This window comes from Plasmodium coatneyi, chromosome 7, assembly GCF_001680005.1.
Source record: "Plasmodium coatneyi strain Hackeri chromosome 7, complete sequence".
NCBI lineage: Eukaryota > Apicomplexa > Aconoidasida > Haemosporida > Plasmodiidae > Plasmodium > Plasmodium coatneyi.
The window spans coordinates 1,247,206-1,273,783 of NC_033562.1; the positions used below are offsets into that span (position 1 = coordinate 1,247,206).

The window sequence follows — 26,578 nt, forward strand, 5'->3', positions numbered from 1 at the left end:
GGGTATCCCCTAAATGGGATTAGCACTGAAGGGATGTACCTCTTCCACATTTGTCTTCCTAAAAAAAGGGTTGCATTAACCCTCATAGTTTTTGTTATCATCAAGTTTGGTCCTACGGGATTGTTTCCCCCCCTTTTACTTTTTTTTTTTTTTTTTGTTCAAACCATTTTTACGTTTATCGTCTCACTCGAGTCGGTAAATTCTAAACCGCAACTTTGCAAAAGGTGTTTGCTAATCTGTCATTCTGATAATGTGTGTCACTGTCACGTTGGCAACTCGTCTATCGTTTTGACAGAGAAGGGAAATTTTCACGACTAGCCAAAAAGGGAAGAATTTTTTTTTTTTTTTTTTTTTTTTTTTTTTTTTTTTTTAAAAGTGAAAAAAGTTATTGGCTGTTCAGGCAACTTTGTGTATGCCCAATCAACGTTGCACACACAACTGTATTATTTTTTTCACTTCACTTTCCGCGTGTCTATAACGCATTTAAGCGTTCCAAAAACAGAATGCGCACTACACACGTCCACATTTTAACAAGCGTAAAGGTGCATACAAGTGCAGAGAGGCACATTTAACCAATTTTGACAACATTTCAGCGACGGAGATGGGGCGGAAAAAAGGGGGGCTAAGGATGACACCGCAAAATGAAGCGCAATGGATATAGAAAGAAGTTGTTTTTTTAAATGGCCTTAAAAATTAAAAAAAATAAAATAAAATAACATCGTTAATGAGACAACCATAGTGGTAGCAAAACGAATACACACAGACAGCTATACGAAGCGGCGTAGTCACAGAGTGAATTGTCTGCCCTGGTATTTCGTCCTTCAAATTTACATGTAGCTGTGCATCAGACTAGCTAACAACCATGTAGAGTGTGTATTTGTTCTTCCTTAATGACAGAAATAATGCATACCGATGACCCCGAATTTAAAAGTCATTTTGCACTGAAAGTAAAGTTAAAAGCGTTGCACCTTTTTGGAGAGGACTTAAAAGACGCGTTAAGGGTATTAACAAAACAGGGGGAGTGATAGAAATGATGTCTCCAAATGATATATTTTTTTTTCCTTCCCCTTTTGCAATTCTCGCCATTGTTCTTCCATACCTGTTCACTAATTATAGCTAAAATTCAGGATTTATTATGATGGCGAAGACGAGAGGAGTGTCCGCCTCTCCCCGGAGAGGGTTGGAGTGATCAACGTGTTCAACAGGGACTACAAGACTATGGTAGGCAGGCGCCACCTAAGGCGTATGTCGTGCGCCTGCCATAAACACAGCGAAAGTATTTCCATTCGTCAGTACTCCAATTGGCCATCTTCTTCCTCCCCCCACTAACCGCAGCTTAAGTCGATCATAAACAAGTCCATCTACCTACCCATCGTGTGCCTAAGGGGGACGTGTCCTCAGTTCATTAACATTATTTGCAGCATTGGAAAAGGGAGAGAGCTAGGCCTAAAGCTCTACCTTAATAAAAATTATGCCTTCTTAAAGTATTATGGCACGAACAAATTGTACAGCATATACGACTGCAACAATGGCAGTGTGCGAGGTAGGACCTGAGATGGCCACTACTTGGTTGACGCGTGATCTATATATCTGGTTTTATATTTGTCTGTGCATCTGTCTCTTCACCTGTCTTTTCATTAACACCACTACCACTTGATAGGCCACCTGGAATTGGCAATGGACATAGTTAACTGCAACCGGTCCGTCCCCTACTTCGGGAACGAGCTTTCCAACATGGTAAGCCTTTTCGTGCAAATGCACTGGTATGCTCACGCGCAAACACTACACAGTGTCATATATATAGGATGGGCATTCATGGAACTTTTCATTTTTCACATAGGGGAAGGACGACCACTATATTTTGGCAACTGAAGTTTCGGTCAGCAAATTGTGGAAGGAGATGGTGGGGCACAGGACGAACAGGGATGTCGACACTTACGTGGAGTCTTTTGTAAGTTGATAAAACAGGAACATCAAATGAACAAGCGAAAAAGGGAAAATTCCACCCCCCTCCTTTCCCTCCCTTCTCTCCCTTTTTAAGTTTACAGCGTTTTCCTCATTGAAATTTCCCTCCTCCTTTTTCCTATGCTGTAGAGAATAATGCGGAAAGATGGCTTGAGAGGAATTCCGCTAACCGGTAAAGTAAAAATGGTGAAGTGAGCCTATGTGATGAAGCTCCTGCACACTTTTGTGCCATATATTTTCTATCCCCTCCTTTGTTCTGTAACCACTTAGGGAGGAAACCCCCCCTGAGCCTGTTCAGTGGCTCTGCCAAACATGCTTACGAGGAAGTTCCACTTCCATTAATATCCCCCGTTGGCTTATTTGATTATTTCTACATGGAGGTGTTACCTCTGTATAAGAAGAGTAAGGGGAACCCTACATGGAACGCAAGGCTGTGCATACACATGTATGTATATGTGTGTGTATAGACCTGTTTGAACTGTTGTATGTCCCTGTATATTATGGCTAGCTGGGTAAAGATCACATCTGAACGAATCTTTCTCCCTTCTTTCAGGTAACCCATCATGGATTAGAGTTGTTAACGATGCATATGACAGGTACCTGTATAGGCACTTCCAAGTAAGCCACGTGGATAACACATACAGGCATTACAACAAAAAAAGGTTGCTCATTTGTGCCCCTATTTTAGCATGTTGTCCATTGGAAAAACTTGCACCCATTAAAAACGTAATTACTTGTTCTCAGAAAAAGGACATGTACGAAGAGATCCGAGCTTGTGCGCTGTTCTTCTACCTGGAGAGTGTGTTTGTTAAGGTGGCCGCAAGTTTTGCAAAATGTGTTATTATCCAGGAGTATACGTAAGAAGGGGGTGTCACTACGCTGAACTGTTCGGCTGCATAAGACCAAGGGAATACCTATATGGCTATGTGGAGTGTCCTTCATCTACGAACCGTCACCTCATCCGTTTGTGTGATCTGCACGTGGTGCGTATTTTGCCTCCCCTTGCAGGAAGTACACCTCCCCGAGGTACTTTGACAAGCTCCTTGCAGGTGAGCCAACGGAAAAATAAAAAGCCAAACATACGGTACTAATGATGAGTAGAACAAAACTGTAAAAAAAGACAAATGTTACGAACGAGGAAAATGACGCACCACTGGTGATAACCCTTATGTCCACCCCGCCGTCTGACCTCTTAAGGGAAGCCAAACCATAGGATCCAGTTGGACGACGACTTTAAATACGTAAAGATATCCGGGGAGGGCCCCTTGGATGTTTTCAAGTTATTCGACGGAGATGAGGTTAGTCCGAAAAATGGTCCATTGGACTGTAGCTACGGTTGTTCACCTTATTGGGGGTCTACATTTGGAGACGCATCCACCCCGTTGTCCAACTTCTAATTACTGAATGTGAACAAGTAGACACACTCAGTGCACCTCATCACACCGTTTTTTTTTTTTTTTTTTTTTTTTTTTTCTGTGCAACATTTCAGGTGTACGTAACACAGGACTCCTATATGGTGGGGGAGGGGCTCATAGGGATTCTCATTTTTGGGGACGACCGAACGGACACGGACTTGGCGTGCAAGTAATGATCCCTTAGGAGTGTTCAAAAATGGGAGAGGAGGAGCGTGTCATTACGCATGTATGGTTGGGAATGCGTGACTGAGCGTGTGTTCTTTTTTTATCACCGTGCAGGAAGTACAACCGAGAGATAAAAGCGCAGCAGTGGATAAACAAAGGCATAGCCAAGGTTAAGAGCCAAAATTTAAAGGGGTTGGCCAAAGAATGCAGAAAAGGTAGGATGGACGGGATGCAAGTTTCTTTATCCTTGTTGTCTTTCAACCTAAGCGCACGTAAGGAAGGAATAAAAAAAATAAGTTGTCAAAAAGGGGGCCAGATCGGCGAAGAAAAGTGCTCCAATTTAAGGCGTGACATAATGGAAGCATGTCCTTCTGGCCGATCTGACCCATTTCCGGATGGAGATAGATTCGCCATTGGAATTTTGCCACCACATTACCCCATCTGTTCACGCCCTTCCCCGCGCAGTTGTATCCTACAAGGGGTTCAAAATGTATGTCATTCCGTCCCCCGCCTTTCCGCTGGAGGTTAGGAGACTGGACGCAGTCAGTGGTGATCTCAAGCACGTAAGTGTGTCACAAATTGGCTAGCTATTTTGCTGTCATTTTTTCCCTGCATCTAGCATATGTCCCCCCCCCCCCGCATAAATACAAATGGTAACTCCCCCTGCGCAGGAATTGAGAATTCTGGAAAAGGCCATTCCCACTTATGCACTACTCAGACAAGTGAAGGGGAAGGAAGCTTTCTTGGCGAAGTTCCCCTCGGAGGACAATTACGTCTTCTACAATATTAACACAATGTTCGTTGGGATGAATAAGAGGCATTTTCCCATTTTTGAAGAACCACAGGGGAATGCTTCCCACATTAAGGTATGATTGGCCAGTCGTCCGTTTTGTGCACATGCATATGCCACTACTTGTGTGAACACTCTCCCCATACGGACAACCTTTTATTTTTCCAACACTTAGGAACAGAACAACCAGGGAAGTTACAAGGAAAAATCATTCTACTCAAATGATATGAAGGTGAGAAGAGATCTTGACCTGTACTGTGAAGACGCAGAGACAGATGTATGGGGTAGAGGTACCCATGCGAAGAACTCAGAAAAATACATTGAGCGTGTCTTAAGGGAGATGGAAAGTCTATCCTCTAGTGTCCCATTTGATAGTACCTCCTTAAAAATGTACTTGCATGAGAGGGGGTTAAAAATGAAGCACCTTGGGAAGATGCTCAGTTGCGTGTCGCATAGGTGGCTATACGATATGCTTCTAAATGAGGTTCTAATTCGTTGTATAAAAAAGTATGTCTATTTGTGCATGCGGGAGATCTGCATGTTTTGCAAAAGGAGAATAACTCAATACGGTCGGCTAGATGGTGGAGAAAATTCCGCATCTGAGTTACGTTCAGAGATAGACTTCTCCGTGGAGTCAGATTTTTTGAGTGATGAGGTGAGCCAACTAAAAGGGGAGACATCCATGCCAGGTTGTTACGATTCAGGTGGTTACAGATCGACTTCCTCTGAGACGTCTTCTCTGCGTAGTGGCGATACGACGGAGGGTACCTCCGAAGGGGGTTACAGGGATTACCATTACGAGCTCAGGAAGAGAGGAACAAAACGGGAGCTTTGCTCAAGGAATAAGGCACTAAAGTCATTTATAGGCATGAGGAAGATTCTTAGTAGGAAGGTTCTACTGAGGACTCACTTGGAAAGCGCCCTGGGGGGGAGAAGCAACGCCAATAGGGGGGCTTCCCTTTTGAGCAAGCTCCTAAATTTTGACTCCTTCAAAAAGTATAGTAGGAATGGGGACATGTATATATTAAAAAGGAAGAAGGTGCAAGGAAGCGTAAAAATTGTGAGAAAAAAATGCAAAGGAAATGTAACCCTGATAGATGTGTTTGTTGTTAATCTGTTCAATGTGATATTCGCACAGGAGAGTGGAATAGACGGCGATCTCCTAGCAGCTTTGCAAAGTATAGCAGCAAAGTTTTTTAACACAAGTGTAGGCAACTTGGTAGAGGCAGCTCAGAAGAATTACCTCTACGCAAACTTGCAGCCTTGTTTAGGGATCTCCTTCTACCGCGCAGGTCTGGATCAGCAAATCGGGAAAAGGAACCTACGTGGTGGGAAATTTTCCATGCACCACTTGAAAAAATATAGAACAAAAATTAAGAGGTCCATAAATGTTACGTACATGGATTTGCCAGCCTATAAGTACACACATCGACATGAAAGGATACCTCTCGACGTAACCAACGAAAATAAAAAAATATTGTCTAGCGCTATTTTTTTTACAATAATGTTTTATCACCACAGTGCTGGTAACGAGGTGTACACAAGGGAGTTGTTCCCCCAGGATGGGAAACTCCCCAGAGGGGGAAGCTATAACGAGGAAGACCCAACCAGTCGACATAATAGGACATGCACAGTCAGATCAAACTCTCTCATTCCATCAGAAGATAGTATAACTTTCCATAGTGACTCCAATTATCTACCTCTTTATGGCTTCCTAAATATGGTTTCTGTGGGTGTACAGCTTGGCTTCTTCGAAAGTGCCTTAAAAAGGCTCATTGCCATTTTGCGATATATCCCAGAAAATAGTGTTATCTCGGTGCACGTCCGGATTATGTGGTTGTACGTGCATGCGTTGAGGGGGAAATACGCTCAGGGGGGACATATCCTGGGGGACAACAAGGTTATTGAGAACAGAGTAGAGAAGCCCTATAAAACGGGTAACAGAAAATGGGTACCTCACCCGTTTGGGAAGAATTCCGTAGATGAAGAATCCAGACAGGGGAGCTTCAGCTCCGTGTCCGGCAGGGGGGTGTTCCTTCATGACGACGAGACGGTTTCTCACTGCGCGGATTGCTCTGCTTGCAGTAACCTTTGGAGTGATGCGTTGGAAAGTGAAATGAGACAAATCAACCACGATGAGAATTCGCATTGGACGGAGGAGGACCAGGAAATTTCCTTCCACCATGGGGACGAACTGGATCTGTACAAGGGGACCGAAAAATGTTGCTCCGTTATTTTGAATAACTACTTTGTCTTCTTCCACCCGATGCATTTGGATTTCTACCTCTCTCTGGCGTGGTAGGGGTGGCATACGCGGCGATACCACATTCGGGAGGGTGGTTCACAAGTGATGCATTTTTGCACGTTTCTTCACCTGTTACACATGTGCCCTTGTGTATCCTCCTTTCTCCCCCCCTCCTTGCAGGTACAACCGCAGCGTGAACAACTACCGGGAGTTCCTGCTGCTCCTCCGAACGGTCATTCTGCTGCAGCTGAAAATGAGGTTGAAGAGCCACCCCGGAGAAAGGATCGAAGATGTGGTTAACCTCAAAGACAACTTTGAAAATCTCGTCTACTTTAAAATGGAGGTTTCTTCTAATAGGGGTAGCGGATTGAGGGAGAAGGAGTACGTTCTTTTGGACCGGATCCGAAATGTGTCTAGCTTTTTTCTGAACAGTATATGCTACCCGCATGAGGATTTATTTATACATACTAACTTGGAGACAACGATGAAGTTTTCCTCAGTTTATAGCATCCGTCTGGGGTGCACTGTCCACCATTTTGCGAACTCCTTATTTTATTACTACTACACGAATAGGGTTATTAGGAAATACCGGAATGAGGACTTCATCCTGAATGGGTCTCTTTGTTGTATCTCCGTTTTGGAGCATGTGCGTGACGTATATCTGTCGTGTGGGGTGGACAACGTCTATGTGGGTGAAGCGTCCCTCGACCTGGCACTCATGGCTTTGAAGACATACTTAAGCGAAATGCCCGAGTTTGGTTGGAATTGCGTTATGGCATACGCGCTGGGGAACGCGCGGCGCGCTGCGGAGGTAGGAGGGCTGCACCATGCGTGAGTTCTATGTCGTGTGTTCATTTTGCATATGCTATATTGGACGTGCCATGAATCTGTTTCACGTCACCTTACCCCACTGTTAACCACTTCTCACCACATATACCCTTCCCACCGCAGACCTTCCGGCGAAACCTCGGAATAAACCACCCCGACACGCTACACAGCCACTATATCCTCAGCCTCGTGTACATGTACCTGGACAGTGAAAAGTGTCTTCATACCTTCGAAGAAATAATTTACCACCTGCTCAATTATAAATACTCGTATGGGGGGAAAAACGTATTGAATAGGGTCTACTGTTATGTCCCAGATTTGGTCTTAACGGACGAAGAGCTTGACTCAACGGGGAGAATCCCCAACCGGTGTAGAATAAAGTGGTATCTCTTACACTCCTGGTTTAGCATTTGCATGCCTATTAAGTATTTGCGGAAAATCCGAAGAATTTTATTTCTGCTTTTTTCTGTGGAGCGGTGTAGGAGGAAAAGCGGCTCAACCGAAGGAGGGTCTCCCTTTCAAGACGGATGGGTTAAACGATGTGATGACCTCCTTCGTGGAAATGTCCTCTGGGACTGTTCAAAGAATGTCGACGGGGAACACATATTCTCCTATGAGCAACTGGTCTCCTGCATACGTGGCTACAAACACATTTTCCCCCTCCAAGGGTTGTTTAGCCAAATGGAAGAATATAATGACCTGCTCAAATGTAATAGGAACGTGGTGGTGGTAACAACAAGTAGGATGGACCAATGTGAAGACAGAAGGGGGGTAGCCACAGAGGAGGTTTCCCATAATGGGGATGACATTCGATTATTACCTTTACTTCTAAGCAGAGTCGACGTAGAGCAGGACAACAGGATTGGGGCCTTTTCCGATGGTTTTGTAAAAAGTGCTATGAAGCACAAAACGGATTTTGCCAATTATGTGCACCATCCTGATTTTCGGAATGACGAGGCTGTGGAAAATTATCTCAAGAGGGAAACCCAAGAAGATACTATAAAGAAGAGACAGAGCGTCACAGATTATTACTTGAAAAAGTTAATAAGGAAGGTAGAACAGCAAGTAGAGTTGCTTTACAAGGAGGAGAAATACAAACACGACACGAAGCTACATTTATCCAATCGGGCAAATAAACCGTGTGCAAGTTTGGCTTCACGGATGAAGAAGGTAAAGACAGGAGTAAGGAATAACGATACAAGGGGTTCTTCCCTTATTTGGAACGGAAGGGCAACCTCAGATAGCAGCGAAGTCGATACCGTTTCTTTTTTAAGTTCAAACAACTGCGGTGATTATTCGGATGTCTCTTCGACTGCCTGTGGGGAGAATTCCTCCAGTCAGAAGAGGAACCATCCAAGTGGCGATAAAGGGGACAGACGTAGAACAGAACATGTGGAAGCTACACAAGTGGGGAAGGTAAGTGATGCTTCCCTGGTGAGGAATGATGTGCACGTCCTAATGAGTTTGCTGTACCACTTTTTCAACGTGGGGAAGTTTCACCAGTTCTATTCGCGGGCGGCGGACGGGGAGTGATTTTCCGTGCGGTATAATTGTGTGTGTGTTGCTGCCTTTTACTCAGGTTTAGGGTTCACCGATGCGTTCTTACGTATATTTTATTGCTTTCATTTTATTATTTTTTTTTTTCCCATTTCGTTGTTATGCCTTTCTTCCGTTGTTCTTAAGGTTTAGCGTTCAGACTTATGGTCGAACGCGTGGCACTTAACTTTCCCCCCTTGCGCTCCGACGTTAGGTGGTCGCCAATGCCGGGGTGCTGTAGAGCGTGACAATTGTGCACTTTTTTTTTTCATATCCGCGGTTTAGCATAATGCAGCTTCACCGGCGGATTTTCCTTGCGAGGGTTCATTTAGAAATGGTCCCTTTTTTGCTGGTCAAAAAAGAAGGTTCCATCTCATCGGGGAAAAAAAAAAAAAAAAAATGAAGAAAAAATCGAAATGGGTTTCACAAGACAAAAGAATAAATGAAAAAAAAAAAGAAAGCAACAACGGTATTTAATCGGGGGGCGGGGTCCGAAAAGTTGTATCTTCGTAATTTGTCGATATGTCTTCTCAACTTGGCGAGCGTGTCTTCCCATCGTTGGCACTTCTTGACCGTGCCACTCCTTGACAGTGCCACGGCTGGACGAGTTAACCTGACGTCACGTGAAAACCTTAAAAAACTTGGTGGCCCTGAAAATGTCGCAGTACCTAAAGTAAAAATACTGGTACATAGCCTCCAGAGACTTAAAAAAGTAAAAGTTCAAAAGCTGGAAGAGGAAGAAAAAGACGTTTTGGATTTCCTTGGCGATTTTCTTCTTCTCTCGAAACATAAATAATACAGCGGCACAGAGCAGGTTCTTGTATGTCTTCACCAAGTTAAGTCCGTGTGAAATATTTTTTCCTATGACCATCTTAGCGTTGTATATGTACATGAAAGGGTTGTTTAAAAAGAGCATCACATTTTTTACACACACTTTTAGGAAAAGGAAAAAAATGTCAAATGTGATAAAGCATAATAGCAGCAAATTCTGAATTAGGTTTAAGTATTTTTTTAAGTTATATTTTTCTGCGACATGCTTTTTTTTGTTTTCGTAAGACTTGAGGAAGGAGTCGTATTTTTCTTGTATGTGCATCATTTTATTTTTTTCGATTTTACTGTAAAACCATTTCTTCGCATCTTCATTGAAGTTGAGGTAATTTTCGTAGCTTTCCTTTAGCTCCTCTTTTGTTTTTTCCTTTTTCATTTTGCCAGTGGGCGTTTCGTTCATTCGTTTTGTTGGTTCGTTTTGGTGGGGTTGCTTTGGTGTCCCTTGTGGGGTCGTTCTTGGGGTTCCCCTTGTGGTCTCTTTTCGTTCTACTCCAGCGCGTTCTGCTACAGGACCCTTGTGTACTTGCGGGAAGTGGAGGTGTTGGGCGGGTACGTGGAGATGAGTGGGCATACAAGCGGAGGGCGCTCACAAGAGGATGTGCACCAGCGGACAATCGCGATGAGGAGTGCCGCAGAGTAGATCTGCACACAGTACTCACAGTTGCAACGGAAAAAAAAGGGGTGGGCAATGCAACTCGGCAGAAGGAGGAACAGCAGATGGAGCAAACAAAACGGGGGGGGCACTCCCAATGCGAAACAAACGGCAACATACAAATGGAGGCACGTAATTTTTCCGAACGAGTTAATTTCAAATTACACTTTGTAGTTAATTTTGCTCATAAAGGAAAGTGCGAAAAAGAGCAACTTGGCAAAACGAAATTGCAAAAAAAAAAAAAAAGAAAAAAGAAGATAACTGGTTATGCCGTTACGAATTGTGTAGCCACTGCTCGCTGGGGGAGTTACACAGATGATAGTTTAATTAAAAAAAAAAAGAATAACGCAAAAAAAAAAAGGCGAAAAAATGTCGGGAAAATGGCTAGAAATGGGGAAAAATAGCCGAAAACGCGAAACAGTGCGAAGCATAAAATGAGCAGAACAAATCGGATTTTTAGATCACCAATGGTGTATATGTACACGCACGTATTTCCACTTAGCGGAAAAAAAAAGCGAAGAATATTTTTATTTGCAATTTTGCTAAACTGGGGATGCATGCGCGCGAACATTTTAGACACAGAAAAAAAAGGATACGTGTAATTGGGAAAACGTGCAGGGAGAAGGAAGAAAAAGCTGCCAAGGGGTGACAAAAAAATGGCGAAAAGGCGACCAAAAAAATAGTAAAGAGCTGACCAAAACATGCCAAACGGTGGAAGCGAAAGTGCTACTGGCGATAATGGCGATACGCGCGGCGCCCGAAGGGACATATCAAAACTACCGCAAAAAAGTAAACGGCGTAACAAGTAATACGACAAAACAACAATTTTTATTGGTGATGAAGAGGTAGATTTTTTCATTTAAATGTTGTGCACTTCTCCCGTCACGGTTATGCATATTTTCTTCTGACCCGTTGCTAACCTGGGATAGACAGGGCGACCACTGCGTTGATTTCGTTTACCATTTGTTCTGTAAGCCGATGCACCCCCAGAACGAACACGTTCAAAGTAAGCATGAACGGCAAAAGGGGAAACGAACCAAGTGGCATGGAACAGTGCAACAGCGAACATACCGCTCAGGGAACAGACAGGGGGTAATACACCATGTAATGCGAAACAGGCGGCAGTCCGTTTCGGACTTGTCCATATTTACTATGATGGGAAAAACAGAAAAAGGCGCACAGAGAAGTTATCCCCCGAGAAAGGAGGCCCCCCAAAAGGAAGATACCAAAGGGTGCAATAAGCCAAGTAGGTGGAGCTGTTCCCAAAGGGTCGAAAAGGTAATGTCGCGCTGCCGTCTGTTTTGTTAGCCATTTGTCAATTATTGCCAGTGTGCAAGGATTCTGTAAGACCGCTTTTTCTTTTTTCCTCCACTTTGTTCTCTGTGAATACTTGCACACATGGAGGACAGAAAAAAAAAAAAAAAAAATATAAAGGCAATTTTTTATCTTTTCCACCAAGCAGAAAAAAGAGAAGCTCATTTTTGCTTCTTTCTTGGGTGCATTTTGATTTACACCCCTGAGATGAAACTTTAAAATGTAGAAGCCGAAACGAGTGGAAGCATGTGCTTAGGAATTAAAAAAATATGTTTTTCTTTTTTTTCCCTTTTTTTCCTGGCAATTTACACCCCAGTGGGCGAAATAATAGGGGAAAAAAAAAAAAATAGGAAAAAAAAAAAAAAAAAAAAGATTCAAAAAAGTACACATAAATTACATGTACATATTGCTACAAAAGTGGTACACGCAGAGGAAGCGTTTTATTGGGGAATTACAGAAAAAGGGGACCCTATCCTTTAGCACAAAAATAATTTTTTTATTTTTATTTTTTCGCTTGTATCCAATCATTCGTAAGAGCTTTTTATTCGCGTACATACTTTACCATTCCGTTTTGACATTCTATTATTGTGCCATTCTGTTAGTCGGTTATCCTGCTATTCCACCGAAGCACATTATTTCGTTTTACCATGTTAGTTTAAGCTATTGTTTTGCCATGCCCATTCCGCCTTACGGGTTTATGTTACTGCCTTGGGTTACTCCTTTACGTTACTACATTGCGTTGCCATACTGCGCTACTATACTGTGTTGCTGTTTCTCCCCCTTCTCCTTTTTTTTACTTTTTTTTGTGCAAGAATACGGTTAACATAAGTAGGGAAGCGAACAAAAAGTGAATCATGCGAAGTTGCTGCAACAAGGTTCACTTCACTTTTGCAAAAACTGAGTAACATCCCCTTTCCACATCTACCATCTTAAACGTAGTTATTTCCCCTGTTTTCCTAATGACTACGGGTACTGCCACGAAAATCGAGTGAAGCGCCGTGGTGGGAGGAAAGTGGGCGCCTCCTTGTCATACACCGTTTAGACGCACACCCACGTGTCTCTCTGCCCATATGCACACACAACACCACGTTACGCCCGCCCCCCATGTAGGCATTTATTTCCTAATCCTGTTAATTTTTTTCTATGCCTACCTGAGTTACCTGCTATACCAACTGTTAATAAGAAACAGAAAAGTTTCGCCAGTAGCCTCCGCCAATTTGACGGGGGAGAAGACTAGGAATTTTTTGTTCGTTTTTTTGTTTTTCTGTCATATAAGTAAGTGGAAAATGGGAGAGCACGAGGAATGGATTATCTGATTAGCGGTTTTACCGCTTTACCGTTTCGCCCCGTCCCATCGCCTATGTATATGTCTATATATGCTCACTTCCCCCCTCCCGCAGGCAGAATAATATCCCTTACAATTTTGACCTACCTGGACATACGCTATTACGTGATTGACTACAACACGCTGCTGTTATTTCCCAATTTTTATTTCTACTTAATCATATTGAAAGCCATTCCCACGTACTTTTTTTTGTCATCTTTCACGATTATAATACTTTTTTGGTCCCAAGTTTACTATGCGTCTATATTAGTGTCCGCTCCGCACTTACAGTAATGTTTTTCCCCACACAGAAAAAAAAAGCTAGCTATTTTGTGTGCATTTGTGTGTGAATTATTTTTTCCAGAAATTTGGCTAGCTCGTGTGCAGGAGAGTAATCGCATAGTAATAGCAGTTGTTAATTTGTTCTTTTTTATTTTATTTATTTTTTTTTTTTTACCTGTCAGATCGCTGTACATTTTCCTAAATGGCCTGGTGTACGCAGTAAATATCGTTTTGGCTAGCTTGAGCTATTTCACCCAGGCGTTCTACAACTATATTTATTACAACTACATCTTGGAGTCCATAATAGATTACATAATAGCCATAGCATTCCTGTACTATGGGGTTAAGGTGCGTACGTGTTTTTGCTCATTCTGCAGTTTGCAATTAGCAGTGCGTGAGTGTGTATCCTTCGCCACAGTTACAACTATTTTTTTGTGTGTGTTTTACATTTGCAGGTGACCAAGAAACTGGAAGAAAAAAGCAAAGGAATTTCAAAAAACAACAGTATCATAAAAAGGGTAACTAAGCTGAGGGAAAGAGAGACATCCAACATCTCAGTGGCATTCTTCAAATTTTTCATATGCCTACGTGTACCAATGTGTTATCAAAAAAAAAAGAAATATGAACAGTCAGGAGAAATAACGTATAATTTTTTTTTTTTTTTTTTTGAACAATTCAGATACTGTCTTTGGCTATTATTATGTTTATTATTTTGGCCCTGAAAGGATTATACTCCTTTTGGTGTTTCGTGAAGGATGAGAATTTTTACAACTCCTACTTCGATTTACCCACTTGCGACGCGATAGTAATGTCAAAAGGGAGAAAAAACATCTTTGCATCGCTTCTCATGTTTATATGTATGCCTTATATGCGCGTTACACGTGCATGTGAACATCCCATAATTTTCCTTTTCTTTTACCCCCTCCGATAACAGTCTTATTTCATCTCAGAATGCATCCCGTCGCTCCTCATCATTTACACGTTCCAATCTAATAAGGGGAAAAACGTACGGAAGGAAAATAACTGGCGTTTCCAAGCCGTTTGAAAAAAGATAAACGAGGCGGTGATTTCCTCGGCAAGGCAATTTTTTTATACATATGGGAGTACGTACACATGTATACATTTTTGTATTTTTTTTTTTTCCTTTTTTTGCTTCCCCCCTGTTGCAGTCGATGAACTTTGAGTACACCACTCCTCTGTGTGCAGACACATCCGATCCATATGATTTAAAATCCCAAAAGAAAAAGACAAAGAAGAAAACGAATGTATAGAAAATGAGCAAGATCAATTTGTGCCTCCGCTTACCGTTTGGAATCGCTGGCATGCGTGTGTGTACGTGGGAAGGCCTCTCCCCATAGGTGCTATTATTAATAAGGTATACGCGGTGAATGTAGAAGGCGAAGAAGAGAAGAGAGCCAAGGTAATGAGTGAAGACCCCCCTCTGCAATCATGCATTGAGAGGCAGCTACGTGCATACGGTTTTGTGGCCCATTTAATTTATGAAAAATAGTGAAGTGCTTTATAAAACATTTCCGCGGTACCTGCTCGTATCACCACGTTGATCATCGCGCTGATCACCACGTCCAGTGGCACCTTTTCCATTGCCACTGTCCTATTTGAAAAAACCGATCCGTCTTATTCACCCATTAGTGAGTGCGACAGAATGAAAGTAAAATTATTTGTTTAAATGAACAGCAACATGTTAGCTTAATTTTTTTTTTTTTTTTTTTTTTGCTTCTTTTCTTCCTGGTGGTGCGGTTACTTCCTTACCTAGTAGGTCATCCTGCGCAGTCGCCAATTTGCCATCCCAGTAGATGACACCATCTCTTTTCAGAAGTTGCGAAAAGGCTGACGGAATAATTCGAAATCATATTAAAAAAAGGAGTTGGAAAAAAAAAAAAATTATAAGGAGCGGGACATGTAGCACTAAAAACGTTTGCTCCATAAAAAGGGTTAAATAAAAAACTAAGGTGTGCAGGTGTGTTCCAAAACTGTGTCGCACTGCATAGACAAATGGTTGTTCCTTTTTGTGTTTTCTGGTTATACTAGCGCCCAACTTTTTTTTTTTTTTTTTTTTCTCTCTTCGGTAATCATTGTCCTTGCAGTATCAGGCAGGTGTGCGGTTCGGAGTTCGCAATAATGGAGTTCTTCAAAGGGGAAAGAAAAGAATAAGTAAAGGGCGAAAATATGGACGCGTATATATATGTGCATACTGTGCACGCACACTTTTCACGCATGCGCCGGTTTTACTTACATATAGTGTTTGGAGCCTGAGATGGAAATTGTTGGCACCGGGGTAGTAGGATTGCATGTTGGAGCACTTGACAACTGCGGTGGTGGCAGGCGGTGATGTGATACAAAGGGACCTCCGAAGAAACGAGGTGGTGTGCTGAAATGCCGTGCGGTGTAGTTCGCCCCGCAGGTTAGCTAGCACATGGTACCGTTCTGGTTTCGTTGGGGTACTCACCGGTTAAATTGTTGGGGCAGTCCGTCTTCCCTTTGCACTTGAGGGCGTTCCGATTGGAGTTGCCGTACTTCACTTTGAGCGAGGTGACGTTGAGCTTCCTCTCGTTCCTGGCGAAGATGTAGAAGAAGTTCTTGGACATGACCTGGGGGATGAGTCAGTAAAGTGGTAAGGCGGTGAAGTGATGCGGCGGCATTATGTGTATTTCTTAAGGTGCATTCGTTCCTGCTGGGGCCTACCACGACGCTGTTAACGGTGAGGGGGTGTAAACTTATTCCTATGGCATGCCTCTGGATCAACTTGAAGCGCAAGCCGCACTGGTAATATTTTTCAATGCGAAGGAAAGAAAACTGATCACAAGTGCAGACGTAGAAAGGGTAAACCTGGGATTGCACTTGCCCAACATGATGAACATGTTCCACATGATCCATATGGTCTATATAGTCATCGCCAAAGTAGGAGAAATTACGGGGAAGGTCATATTTTATGAAATTCCCTGGAAGAGTAAAATAATGATATTGATGATGGCTACTTTGAAGATGCAGGATGGAAATGTTGTAAAAGGAAATAAATTTATTGTCTTCCCTTCTGTTCAAGAAGGGCTGAAAAATCTGGTCAAAGTTATGCTGAATTGTACAAAGTGCTAAAAAGAATTTTTGCCTCTTCAACTGACTGTTGTGTAAGTATCTGTCGAAATGATTGAAGTGGATTTTTTTGTTCCCTCTGAGGGAGTTGTAATTTTTTAAAATTTCCACATCGAAATTTCTGTAGTTGGAAAAGGCTTCCTTATAATGCGGAAATTTTTCGAAATAAATATTTTTCGAAATGAACAATAACAATTCGATTAAAAAAAGGAAGATATTCAGATGCGTTTGCAAATTATAGTACTTTTGAAACTTCCGGACACAAAAAATGGTGAGCTCCTGTATCTTTTTAATTAGATCCAGACGGTATATCTTTAACATAACGTGCGTATTATCAGTTAAGGTTTTACAAAGGCATATTATTCTGTGCAAATTTATTAAATGTTCGTTTATATTTTCGAGGAAGATTTTTTCGTAGTAATTTAGGATCACCTGAAAATTGGCCATACATTTTTGTACTTCCTTTTCGTTAAACTCCTGTAGCAGGAGCAGCAGATTGACTGGGCATTTTTGTTCGCTGTACATGTGGTAGATATCATTGATCAGGGAGGTGTAAATTTCTTCGTCACTGAATTTTTTTTTTTTTTTTTTGGGGATGACATAGTTCAGTTCGAACTTTTCAAAATTGTGTATTGTCTTTTTTTGTATCAGGAGTTCGCAGCTGGTACATATGTTCTGCCCTGGGGGGACAATAAACTTCCGGCTCGTGCGGAACTGCTCCTCCAGTTCGCCTTCCGACAGGGGCAGGCCGTCACTATCATCATCAGTGCCCTCTTCACCGTCGCTGTCATCGTCACGGTTACCGTTCTTCTGCTCCGTTTCTTCCTTCCCCCGGTTGGTCATGGCGCCCCTTTGCGGACGTTTGGCCTCTTTCCCCTTTGCGGGCCGGTGTGTGCATGCCCCTCGTTGTGCGCTTCTAGCGGGACGCTCACCGCCACAACTGCGTTTCCCCCCTGCAGAGATGACTGTCCCCAGTCTGTTCGCAATTCCGCTACCTTTCTTAAGGAAGCCATTGCTACCCCTGTTCCTTACCGCTTCCCTTCCAATGGAGGCGGCTATTCCATGACTACCATCCTTTTCATGCTTCCCATCCACACGGTTGTAGCAACATTTCACGCTGCTACTTCGGCTGAGGGACGTGCCACACTGGCTTCTATGACTGATGGTTTTTCCCTTCCCCCCAAGGTCCACACTATCGGCGCCCAGGCTGTCCTTCATACTATTTATCCGACCTCTTGCGGTTGTTCCTTTTTTTGTGTCCATTTTTTGCAGACAACTGGTTGTGCTGTTCGACTCTACCGCTATATTTCTGGGTTGTTTTTTCATTACCTTGCTTTGATGCCCCGTGGGGGGGAGCGTCTTACTTGCCCTGCTCAAGCGCCCATTCATGTTGTTAACACATTGAGTCGCACCGCTAACGCACCCGATCGAGGGACCCCCTTCGTAGCTGTTCAGAACTCCCCTCTTTATGTTCTCCTCAAACGGGTCTTCCTTCTTGACGCCGTGCTGTGTGCCCCCCAAATGGGACTTCAAACAGTCCTCTGATAATTCCCTACTTGCCTCATCGAATTTATTTTCCATAGCCGCCTCCCCCCCACTGTTTGACCGTGGGATTGCTCCATTTGCCACGCCTTCTGGTAGAGGAGGGTCTACCCCCCGATCGGGATTCTTCTCCTGATTAAGCATCTTTCCCTGCTCATCATGGGTCACCTCCCCACTTAGGAACTTCTCCTTGGAGCATGAGCAGCAGATGGTGTTCTCGTTTATCATCTTTTTTACCACATCGTAGTAGCGAACGAAGTCTCTTTTTTCGTTTTCCCTAAAAAATAAATTGTACAAATTTTCGTCAAAATTCTCTCTCCGATTTTTAATAAATTTGGAGAAATAAACTATGGTCCGATCTTTGTAGTAGAATCTCTTAAAGTGGTCATTTAATTCAACAATGCTTCGATAAATTTGGTGCATTTTTTTGTACTCATTAAATTTTGAGTACATGGTTGACATTTGCTTGTATATGTGAAAGACGCTATGGAGAATATTGGAAGCGTGTAGGAGGTAGAGGACTATTTTTTGCACGGATTTGAATTCTCTCTCCACGTCGGCAGGTTTTTGCATCCCCAGAAGACACATATTGTACTTGTGCGATGGCAATGTACGTTGGTTTGCCTTTTCTCTGTTCATGATCATTCTTTTTAGGTTGAATTTGTTGTGTCTTTTTTTGGGGGTGCTGTCCTTTTTGGAGAGACTGCCCGGTTGGCTTGCCGGTTCGCTTGTCCACTTCCACCGGCGGGGCTCCAAGCTGGAGAAGTGCAAGTACTTCCGCTTCACACGCACGTAGTAGTTTACTAAAATGTAGTGCTGCTCATTCGAAATGTACGATTGGTTGATGTCAATAACGAGGTCGTTGAAGATCCTTTTAAGGATACTTTCTTTTACGTCTAAATGGTGAAGAAAGGAAAAAGACTCAGTCGCACCCCAATTGTGTGCATTGAGACCAGGACGGAAACTGTTAACCCTGTTAAATGACGTGTTAAAGTTGTTCATTTTGCTTCGGCGGTAATTATGTTTTGCCGACTTGACACATGCGTACTTATTTTGGGCTTTACATTTTCTTATAAATTTCTTTTTAAATGCCTGAACAATATTATTTTTCAGCTTAACGTACGAATTAATATTTTTATAAAAATGGTTTAAAACGTTGCACTTGTAAAGTATAATTTTTAAATTCATGGAGCATATAATGTTAAACCCTACGTCCAGGCTATGGATAATATGCACGTTGTCAAAATAATTGAAGAGGTAATAATAGCCATAATTTTGTGGATATTTATTTCTGTTATCTTTTTCTACGTTAATCCAGAATATGTCCACAATTTCGAGTGGGATTTTTTCGTATTGCGCCTTGGAATTCAATTCGTTCCCTTGTCCATATTTTGCAATCCGATTCGTCGATGGGGTGGAGAAGAAGTAATCACACACCTCTTTGTTTAAGCAAAAATCGTAATTTCTGAAGGTGGTCGAATTGGATTCAACACTCACGTCGGAATATTTTTCCTCCATCTGGTTATCATTTGTTTGGTTATTGTTTGTCTTGTCATCATTTTCTGCGTGTGTGCCGCTTTTCCGTGTCTGCTTTTTGGGCCTATTTATTCCACATCCGGTTATCTCCTTGGAGGGTTCATTCACGTTGCAATGACTGGCTTGCCTCGTGGGGAGCCTCCCGTTGGGCTTTTTTTCCCCCTCTTTTTTGTTCCCCACAGATTTGTACCTCCTCGCTGTTGTCCCGCTCTTTAGTACGTTCCCACTGAGTACAGGACCCTTTTTATTTTTTTCGCTTTTCATAATAATGTTGCTGTTGAGCGGTTGCTTTCTACTTTTTATGTCTCCATTTTTGCCTGACCAGGTCAGGTGATTTTTTGCACCCGTTAATTTTCCGCCATTCGTTTTTTTCACATTATTGCTAAGAAGGGGTACAACTGAATTTTCCTTCTCCGCCGTTTTGTCACATTTAAATCTCTTTGTGGTGTTTTCACTCGGGGTGTTCTCTTTCACTTGATCTTCCTTATCGGCGGTGGTCCAGTTGGTCTCCTTTTTGCGTTTTCGTTTGGAGTAACCTAAACGGGAAAAAAAAAAAAAAAAAAAAAAAAAATTTTAATTTTTACAAAATTAGCTAGCTACACAACACCTATGTGTGTGTGTGCTCCCATGTTTTTTCCCCCCCTTTCTCCCGTCTCACCATTTTTTGCGGGGACAACCCCCGTCCGGGTATCTCTCTTTTTCCAGTACAAGCAATGCATCCCCTCATTCTTGTACACAAGGTTCCCCTTCATGTCGAGGATGTATATGCTGCCATTTTGACTCGTCACGCAAATGTACCTGTTGCAATGATTTATATAAACTTTGTTAATGCTGTCTGGAACGGTCTTTCGAAATATTTTCTTCATTAGGTTGTTCCCGCTGAACAGCTCTAAGTTGTAATCATTTCCGTTATACGTGATGATGCATATGTAATTGTTGTCGTTGCTTATGGTGGCAAAAATCATGTTGGCTCTGTGCACACGCCTGCAATTGATTGAATTCTTCTTTCCTCTGGTCATTTTGGTTTCGATGGGGTGAGGTTAAAGTGGAAAGAAGAGAGAACAGATAAGGAAGGAGTCAACAAAAAACGATGCAAAAAAAAAAAAGGTGACCAACCTGCTAGTGCACAAATTGAACAAACGAATAAACGCACAAAGGTAGCAGAGTGTTACGACTTTTTGCAATTTTTATGTTCTCCTTCACGTAGGTAACAAACATACGTACATGCTGTGCATCCATCTGTTGCGTTGCTACTTTTTAAATTCATAAAAAAGGAAGAGAAGCACAAAAAAAAAAAAAAAAAAATTTGACACGAATCTTAAGCAGACGAATGACAGAAACAACACCTCCCTGGGAAGATCAACATGGACGGTCAGGAGGTGACAAAAAAAAAAAAAAAAAAAAAAATTGCGTTCTTATGAATTGTCACAAGGAAAATATGACATGTTGTCCGCTCCCACACTCGTTTGGCTAAACATAACCACGAATACGAATTTGGCTCATTCGAAGGGTGTAGAGAAGTTTAAGCGTTGTGTGTTGTTTCACTCATACGAACTGGTAAAATTGCTCAGTGCGCTTTACCGACGAAGAAACAAAAAAAAGGCAAGAGGTACCGAATTGAATCTGGTGCACGCAAAAAAAATAAAATAGAGCAAAAATAAGAAAAGCCTACCACGTGCAGTTGCATAGTCCCTCTGGAGAAAACACGCAAAAGGAGCAGGGAGCGCGCAGAACGAACGTGAGCAAACCCTTCATTCGCAATTTTTAGACTGCGTTTCGAGCGCTGTCTTCTAAGAGCCACGCGCATGCACACTCACGTACAACATACCACACATGTATACTGCTATAGAGCATTTTTTATGATACGATTAAAATCATCATATGAATAGACAACAGTGATGAATTCAAAATTGCTGGAAATAAAGACAAGGGGTAGAATGAATTCACAAATTGGTCATGTGTACTGGGCGGTTTATACGCATTTATAAAAAAAAAAAAAAAAAAAGAAAAAAGAAAAAAAGGGGAAGGAGAGGGGGAGACTAAAATAACTGAGCGAATGTAACACTTTTCATTGCGCAAGGAAAATATCCATCTACAACTGTACACATGTGCAGTATGCGATATGTAGTGTACACCATTTTTCTTTTTTTTTTTTTTATATGTAATTAAATTTGTTCACTTTTTTAGGAGTACACAGGATTCTTCGAGCATGTGCCATTTGGGCTACATCCTACATGCGCCGTCGCATATTGGCCCTATGTGAAACGTCCAACGGTGAACACGTGACTCCATAAAGTTGTCACACATAATAGTCGCTCACAGAAGGACAACTCACAAAATAGGATACAACTAAAAAAAAAAAAAAAAAAATGTAATATCAAAGTCGACATGGGAGTCGGTAGAGCCGAAGTAAAAATGACGAAATGATTGCACCCCCCCCTGTTGCGTAACTTCGTGCACATAAGTTTTATTTTATGAAAGACGACGAGGAAGGGATTTGTTCTATACGTATAAAAGGGGCAGCACGTGAAAAGCGCCAGGGGGACCAACTAACACGGAGAATACGCAGGAAACTCGCAGGGATAATCACACACACTCCATCATGACACCTTTTCCGTGAAACTTTAAAAAAAGAAGTGTACGCAGAAAGGTGAAGCACAAAATAGCCAGCACAATTTTGTGGGGTCTGGGTGGAGAATAAATATGACAGTACCATATAAGGATGTATATGTGTGTGTATCCATAAATGCTTCGCCAAAGCGGTTTTCATTTTTCGAGGTACCTTGCGCGGGGAACTATGCAGTGCCGTAATGGCTCGAGGGAGGACTACCCCATTAAGCTATTAAGCGATGAGGCAACTAAACGATGGGGCCATTAAACTATGAGCCCCCTTTACATGATGCACTAACTCATTGATGCACACGGGTAAGTCAAATTCTGAACATTGCTGTGGTGGCAAATGGGGAAATGGGCACACATGTACACACGTGCCTGTGTACAGATAAAAGCGGGGGAGGTGAACTCTTGTGCTTTATTCCCTTTGGAGGGGTTCCTCTTCGGCTTCACTTGCAGTGCTTGGGGGATGGTGTGATGAGACGGGCTTCATCCCCAAGTTACCTCAAAAAATGTGTGCGCCAACAGGTAAAGGGATGCTGCACCTCCGCCGAAAAAGGAGTCATTTCGCTTAGTGGGGAAAGAATAGTCTAAAAGGAGGAACATCTGAATACAAACTCATATTCGAATAAAGAGTGAAAAATTAAGCTATTCGACAAAGGGCAGCACATGGAAAAAATAAAAAAAAAAAATAATAAATACTGCAAAAATGACCCCCAAAATTACTTCAAAATTTACACAAAAAATGAAAGGCTTATTCAAGGGCACTGCAATATGTACACTCGTTAAATATGCCAGAACAAGTAATCAATCTCACACCTTTGGGGGGGAGGGAAAACGGGGTGTGCTACCACTTGGATCGCCCTGGGAGGAAAATATTTGCACTTGAAATGGTATATTTTTAGGTGTGTATTCTTACATATGGCAGATTGAGGTATGGCGGCATGGCACATTCTCCCATCTGCTTGTTCCATGCTTAGTTGCCCCTATTTTTTTTGTGCACATCATATTTTTCTACACGATGCGCTACCGCGCCGAGAGACTTTTCGCCCCGTCGCCTCGTTAAATTTTCCTTTGCAAAATTTGTCAATTTTGCTACGTTGGGAAATGTGCCGAACTTGTTTGAGTTTTCCCTGCTATTTTTTTTTTTTTTTTTTTTTTTATCAATTTTTTCCATTTTTTCTGTAGCATGACTGAAGGAGCACGGTGCGAACGCATTATAAGCGCGTCGCACATCGATTGTGTAGAAAAGGCAGCGCAATTTTGCCTTGTTATGGTCTGGCACGGCAGCAGCGCGGTACCTCACCACCACGACTTGGTGGATCGTTCCTGGTAACATGTGTGTTACAAGAATTTTGCGTGCATGCGGAATATCACGCAAGAGAGGGGAAAAAAAAAAAAAAAAAATAGCCAAACACACGCACGTGGTAGCTAAACGTACCGAATTGGGGGTCGCGTTTTTCCCAATTTTCCAGTCGAATTTTTTTTAAGGTGTAACCCGCATTCGCAGTGACAAAAAGGTAGAGTTAAAATGGGCTAGTGCTTTATCTGGCGGATTTTCTCCAATTAGCCATATAGCACCAATTTGTTGGCGTAAAGAGGGGGTCACATCAGAAGTCGTGGTGACAAACGTGGTACCGTGGACGAAGAAGACTTGCCCGCCACTTTCCCAAGAACACACGGCATGAAAACCTTCGCGCGGTTAATACTTCTGTTGCTGGCCCTGCTGCATCTCGCGAAGAGTCAATTTAGCAAAGACGGAGGAAGGGGAGGCATACACATCAGGCAGTACCACGTGGGGGAAAAATGCTTCATTCGTGTCTCCACCCCCAATAAGCGTTACCGATTTGGAAAAAACAGCAGAGTTGTAAAAAAATTCAAGACAAGTTTTAGCAGAAAGGATGTCCAAAATGTGCTGAGAAAAATTCCACAGATAAATTATCCCCTTCTGTCTTCCCCATTGGGAGTACTACTTCGTCTGAGTAACGTCTTCTCATTCATGTTAACTCTGAACGCCCTTAAGTTGATAAGGAGTGAACATAGGACTGCTCTAACTGAAATAACTGATAACATATGCTCGAAGATATTTTTGCTAAATGCGATAAATGACGTAGTTAGGAAAATACCTGAGGAGGCCCCTCAGTTAGGTAAAATTTCCCTTTTTTGCGTCGCCCAATTTTTTACGCAGATTTTTTTTTCCCGCGTAACTGCGTATTTGTTTTATGCAAAGTGGGGGAGGGGTGTCATAACGGGCCGGGGAGATAAAGAACGAGTGCAGGTGGAAAAAGATGGTCAGGGGGAACACCACTTGGATGGGGAAGGGGACCGCGTTGCGTCAACCGCAGGGGTAACCGCCGAAGAAGAGCAGGAAACAAGGAACCCCACAATAACAACTGATCTGAATTGCCGAAAAATAACCAACAATGAGGAAGAAGCAGGAAGGGAACAAAAAATAAACATGCTACAACACATGTGCGTGCTAAACCAGTCCGGACTGATACCAATGTTTGTTTACAACAACCTTTTGAAAATGCTCCACTGGGAAGAGAAAAACATCTCCCTGTTTGTTAACTGTTATGTGCTAATTAGCGGCATTCTAACGAAACTTTATGTAAAATTTTTTGTAAAGAAAAAAAAAAAAGAAGAAATATCAAGTGATGAGATGAAGAGCATTTGTCTATCGTCCATGTTCAGTTCCATTTTGAGGAATTCCTATTTTTACTTCCTTTGCACTTCGATTTTTTTCAAAATTTTTGCCAAAGCTAATGCATTTTATGAGCAGTCTATCAAACAGGCAACGACTATGTTCAACACCATGTTGACTCCATCTGTGTATGTAATCCTGTCGAATATTTTGTATGAAGGAATTAAATTTCCTTCTCCTGTATCTTTCAAAGATCTTCTATTCGTGTTGCAAAATAAGTATCTTTTGTTTCCTTCCCTCATTTGGGCCATGCTGCACGTGAGCAGTCGCTACGGAGTTTTTAAGGTATGTCCTATGGTGCATCCACTCATGCGCCTGTTCCAATCGTTCACATTCAGGGCGAAACCATTTAAATACAACGTCACAAAACGTTTTATTTGATTTCCCCCTTTTTCCCAGTTTGACAAAAACTTACAGCTCTATTTCTTAATCCAAGCCATGACCCCCCCAAGCTACAACCTCTTCCTTTTGGCGGTAAGAACACAAAGAAAGAATAAGGAAGAAAACCATTTTGCGACACTTCAGCCAAAGCAACGTGCTGAAGTATGTATATGGACGTATGTGTATATAGCCCTGCACATTTTATATGATTTTTTTTTTTTTTTTTATATTATCCCACCTTTTTAGAAAAATTATGGAGAACCAAATAGCATTAGGAAGATCCTCAGCGTGTCTTACCCCCTTTATCTCGTAGCCTTATACTTTTATGCCTTAGGCCTGTTTAGTTATTTTAGGAATTGAAAAGGGTAATCAGCGATTGAGCGAACCGTACCCTGCGTTATCATGCGAAGTGTGCATTTTTGATCCCCTTTTTTTTCCAGTGACTTTTAGCCCACTCTTTTATATGGACATGCCAGTTACCGCAAACACTGGAGATCTTCCCCCCCCTGTGTTCATTAAGATGCAGTAGAAGAGGCACATCTCACGGGGATATGCCTTGTCATAATGAAGCACACATGCGAACCGAAACACCAAAAAAATATATAAAGAATAATTTGTTTTTTTTTCCTTTTTTGTGAAGACCATTGCATTACTCATTTTTGCACATAACTGGGTGCGCCGGAAAAAAAGGGACTGAAGGGGACCTACTACAAAAAAACTTAATTGATTTTTATGTTTGAATTTTTTTGAGTGTTTTACAATGTTCCTATGGTAACATATATCCTCCCCCTAGTTTCCGTGTTAACGCAGGAGGGGAAAATCTGTTTTGCCCTTTCGCGTGGGGAAGGAGAACACCTTCATGCCATTTTCGAAGGTGTTGATTAATCGATGAAGAGGTTAACTCAAGGGGTGTGAAAGGAAAAGTGGCGTTTTGATTTCCTAAACTATGCATGCGATTGTTCTCATGTTGAGACGTTCTACTGTGTGCATGCATTTGAGGAGAGGTGGACAGGAAGGTATATACCTACGCATCTGTTTTATCAAAAGGAACAGACAAATGAGGACGCTGCCAATTCTGCGTGACTACCCTTACACTGGGTTAGGGGGCTTCTTCCCGTGTCGAATAAATTCCCTTTATCCCGTTTCGAGGTGCGCTCTACGGACGCGTACATTTGCACAGTTCCCTTTATGCGTATAGTACAGGAGAGGGGCGATTATTTCAGCCCACGTCCGCCCGCTGGGAGGCACAGTCGTGTTCGCAATTGCGGTTAGCAATCATCCCTTTGGGGCGTTGGTTTGGCGCAAATATTTAGAGAATGTGATTGGCGAAATTATACGGTCTATCGATTG

General features: G+C 42.3%; 5 protein-coding genes across 5 annotated transcripts; 3 read left to right on the forward strand and 2 right to left on the reverse strand.

The window, feature by feature from the left end:
• Positions 1-902: 902 nt before the first annotated feature.
• PCOAH_00018340 (Uncharacterized protein) lies at positions 903-8,941 on the forward strand (the record flags this gene model as incomplete). Its single annotated transcript, XM_020058643.1, has 17 exons — positions 903-1,001; positions 1,117-1,221; positions 1,336-1,543; positions 1,661-1,737; positions 1,841-1,951; positions 2,095-2,137; positions 2,236-2,367; positions 2,519-2,822; positions 2,974-3,014; positions 3,163-3,263; positions 3,455-3,549; positions 3,660-3,817; positions 4,011-4,108; positions 4,217-4,411; positions 4,511-6,633; positions 6,761-7,391; positions 7,532-8,941. 17 exons carry the CDS (start codon positions 903-905, stop codon positions 8,939-8,941), a joined length of 5,931 nt encoding a protein of 1,976 aa, XP_019914243.1.
• Positions 8,942-9,563: 622 nt separating this feature from the next.
• On the reverse strand, positions 9,564-10,148 carry PCOAH_00018350 (Uncharacterized protein; the record flags this gene model as incomplete). The annotated part of the gene is made up of 1 exon (XM_020058644.1): positions 9,564-10,148. One exon carries the CDS (start codon positions 10,146-10,148, stop codon positions 9,564-9,566), a length of 585 nt encoding a protein of 194 aa, XP_019913964.1.
• Positions 10,149-12,235: 2,087 nt separating this feature from the next.
• On the forward strand, positions 12,236-14,615 carry PCOAH_00018360 (Uncharacterized protein; the record flags this gene model as incomplete). Its single annotated transcript, XM_020058645.1, has 8 exons — positions 12,236-12,707; positions 12,849-13,013; positions 13,139-13,262; positions 13,527-13,692; positions 13,800-13,862; positions 14,024-14,149; positions 14,279-14,350; positions 14,514-14,615. 8 exons carry the CDS (start codon positions 12,698-12,700, stop codon positions 14,613-14,615), a joined length of 828 nt encoding a protein of 275 aa, XP_019914028.1.
• An 819-nt stretch (positions 14,616-15,434) lies between these two features.
• PCOAH_00018370 (Uncharacterized protein) lies at positions 15,435-20,549 on the reverse strand (the record flags this gene model as incomplete). Its single annotated transcript, XM_020058646.1, has 5 exons — positions 15,435-15,491; positions 15,599-15,672; positions 15,812-15,953; positions 16,048-20,066; positions 20,189-20,549. 5 exons carry the CDS (start codon positions 20,547-20,549, stop codon positions 15,435-15,437), a joined length of 4,653 nt encoding a protein of 1,550 aa, XP_019914138.1.
• A 3,278-nt stretch (positions 20,550-23,827) lies between these two features.
• Positions 23,828-25,588, forward strand: PCOAH_00018380 (Uncharacterized protein; the record flags this gene model as incomplete). The annotated part of the gene is made up of 3 exons (XM_020058647.1): positions 23,828-25,132; positions 25,247-25,321; positions 25,475-25,588. 3 exons carry the CDS (start codon positions 23,828-23,830, stop codon positions 25,586-25,588), a joined length of 1,494 nt encoding a protein of 497 aa, XP_019914109.1.
• Positions 25,589-26,578: the final 990 nt, after the last annotated feature.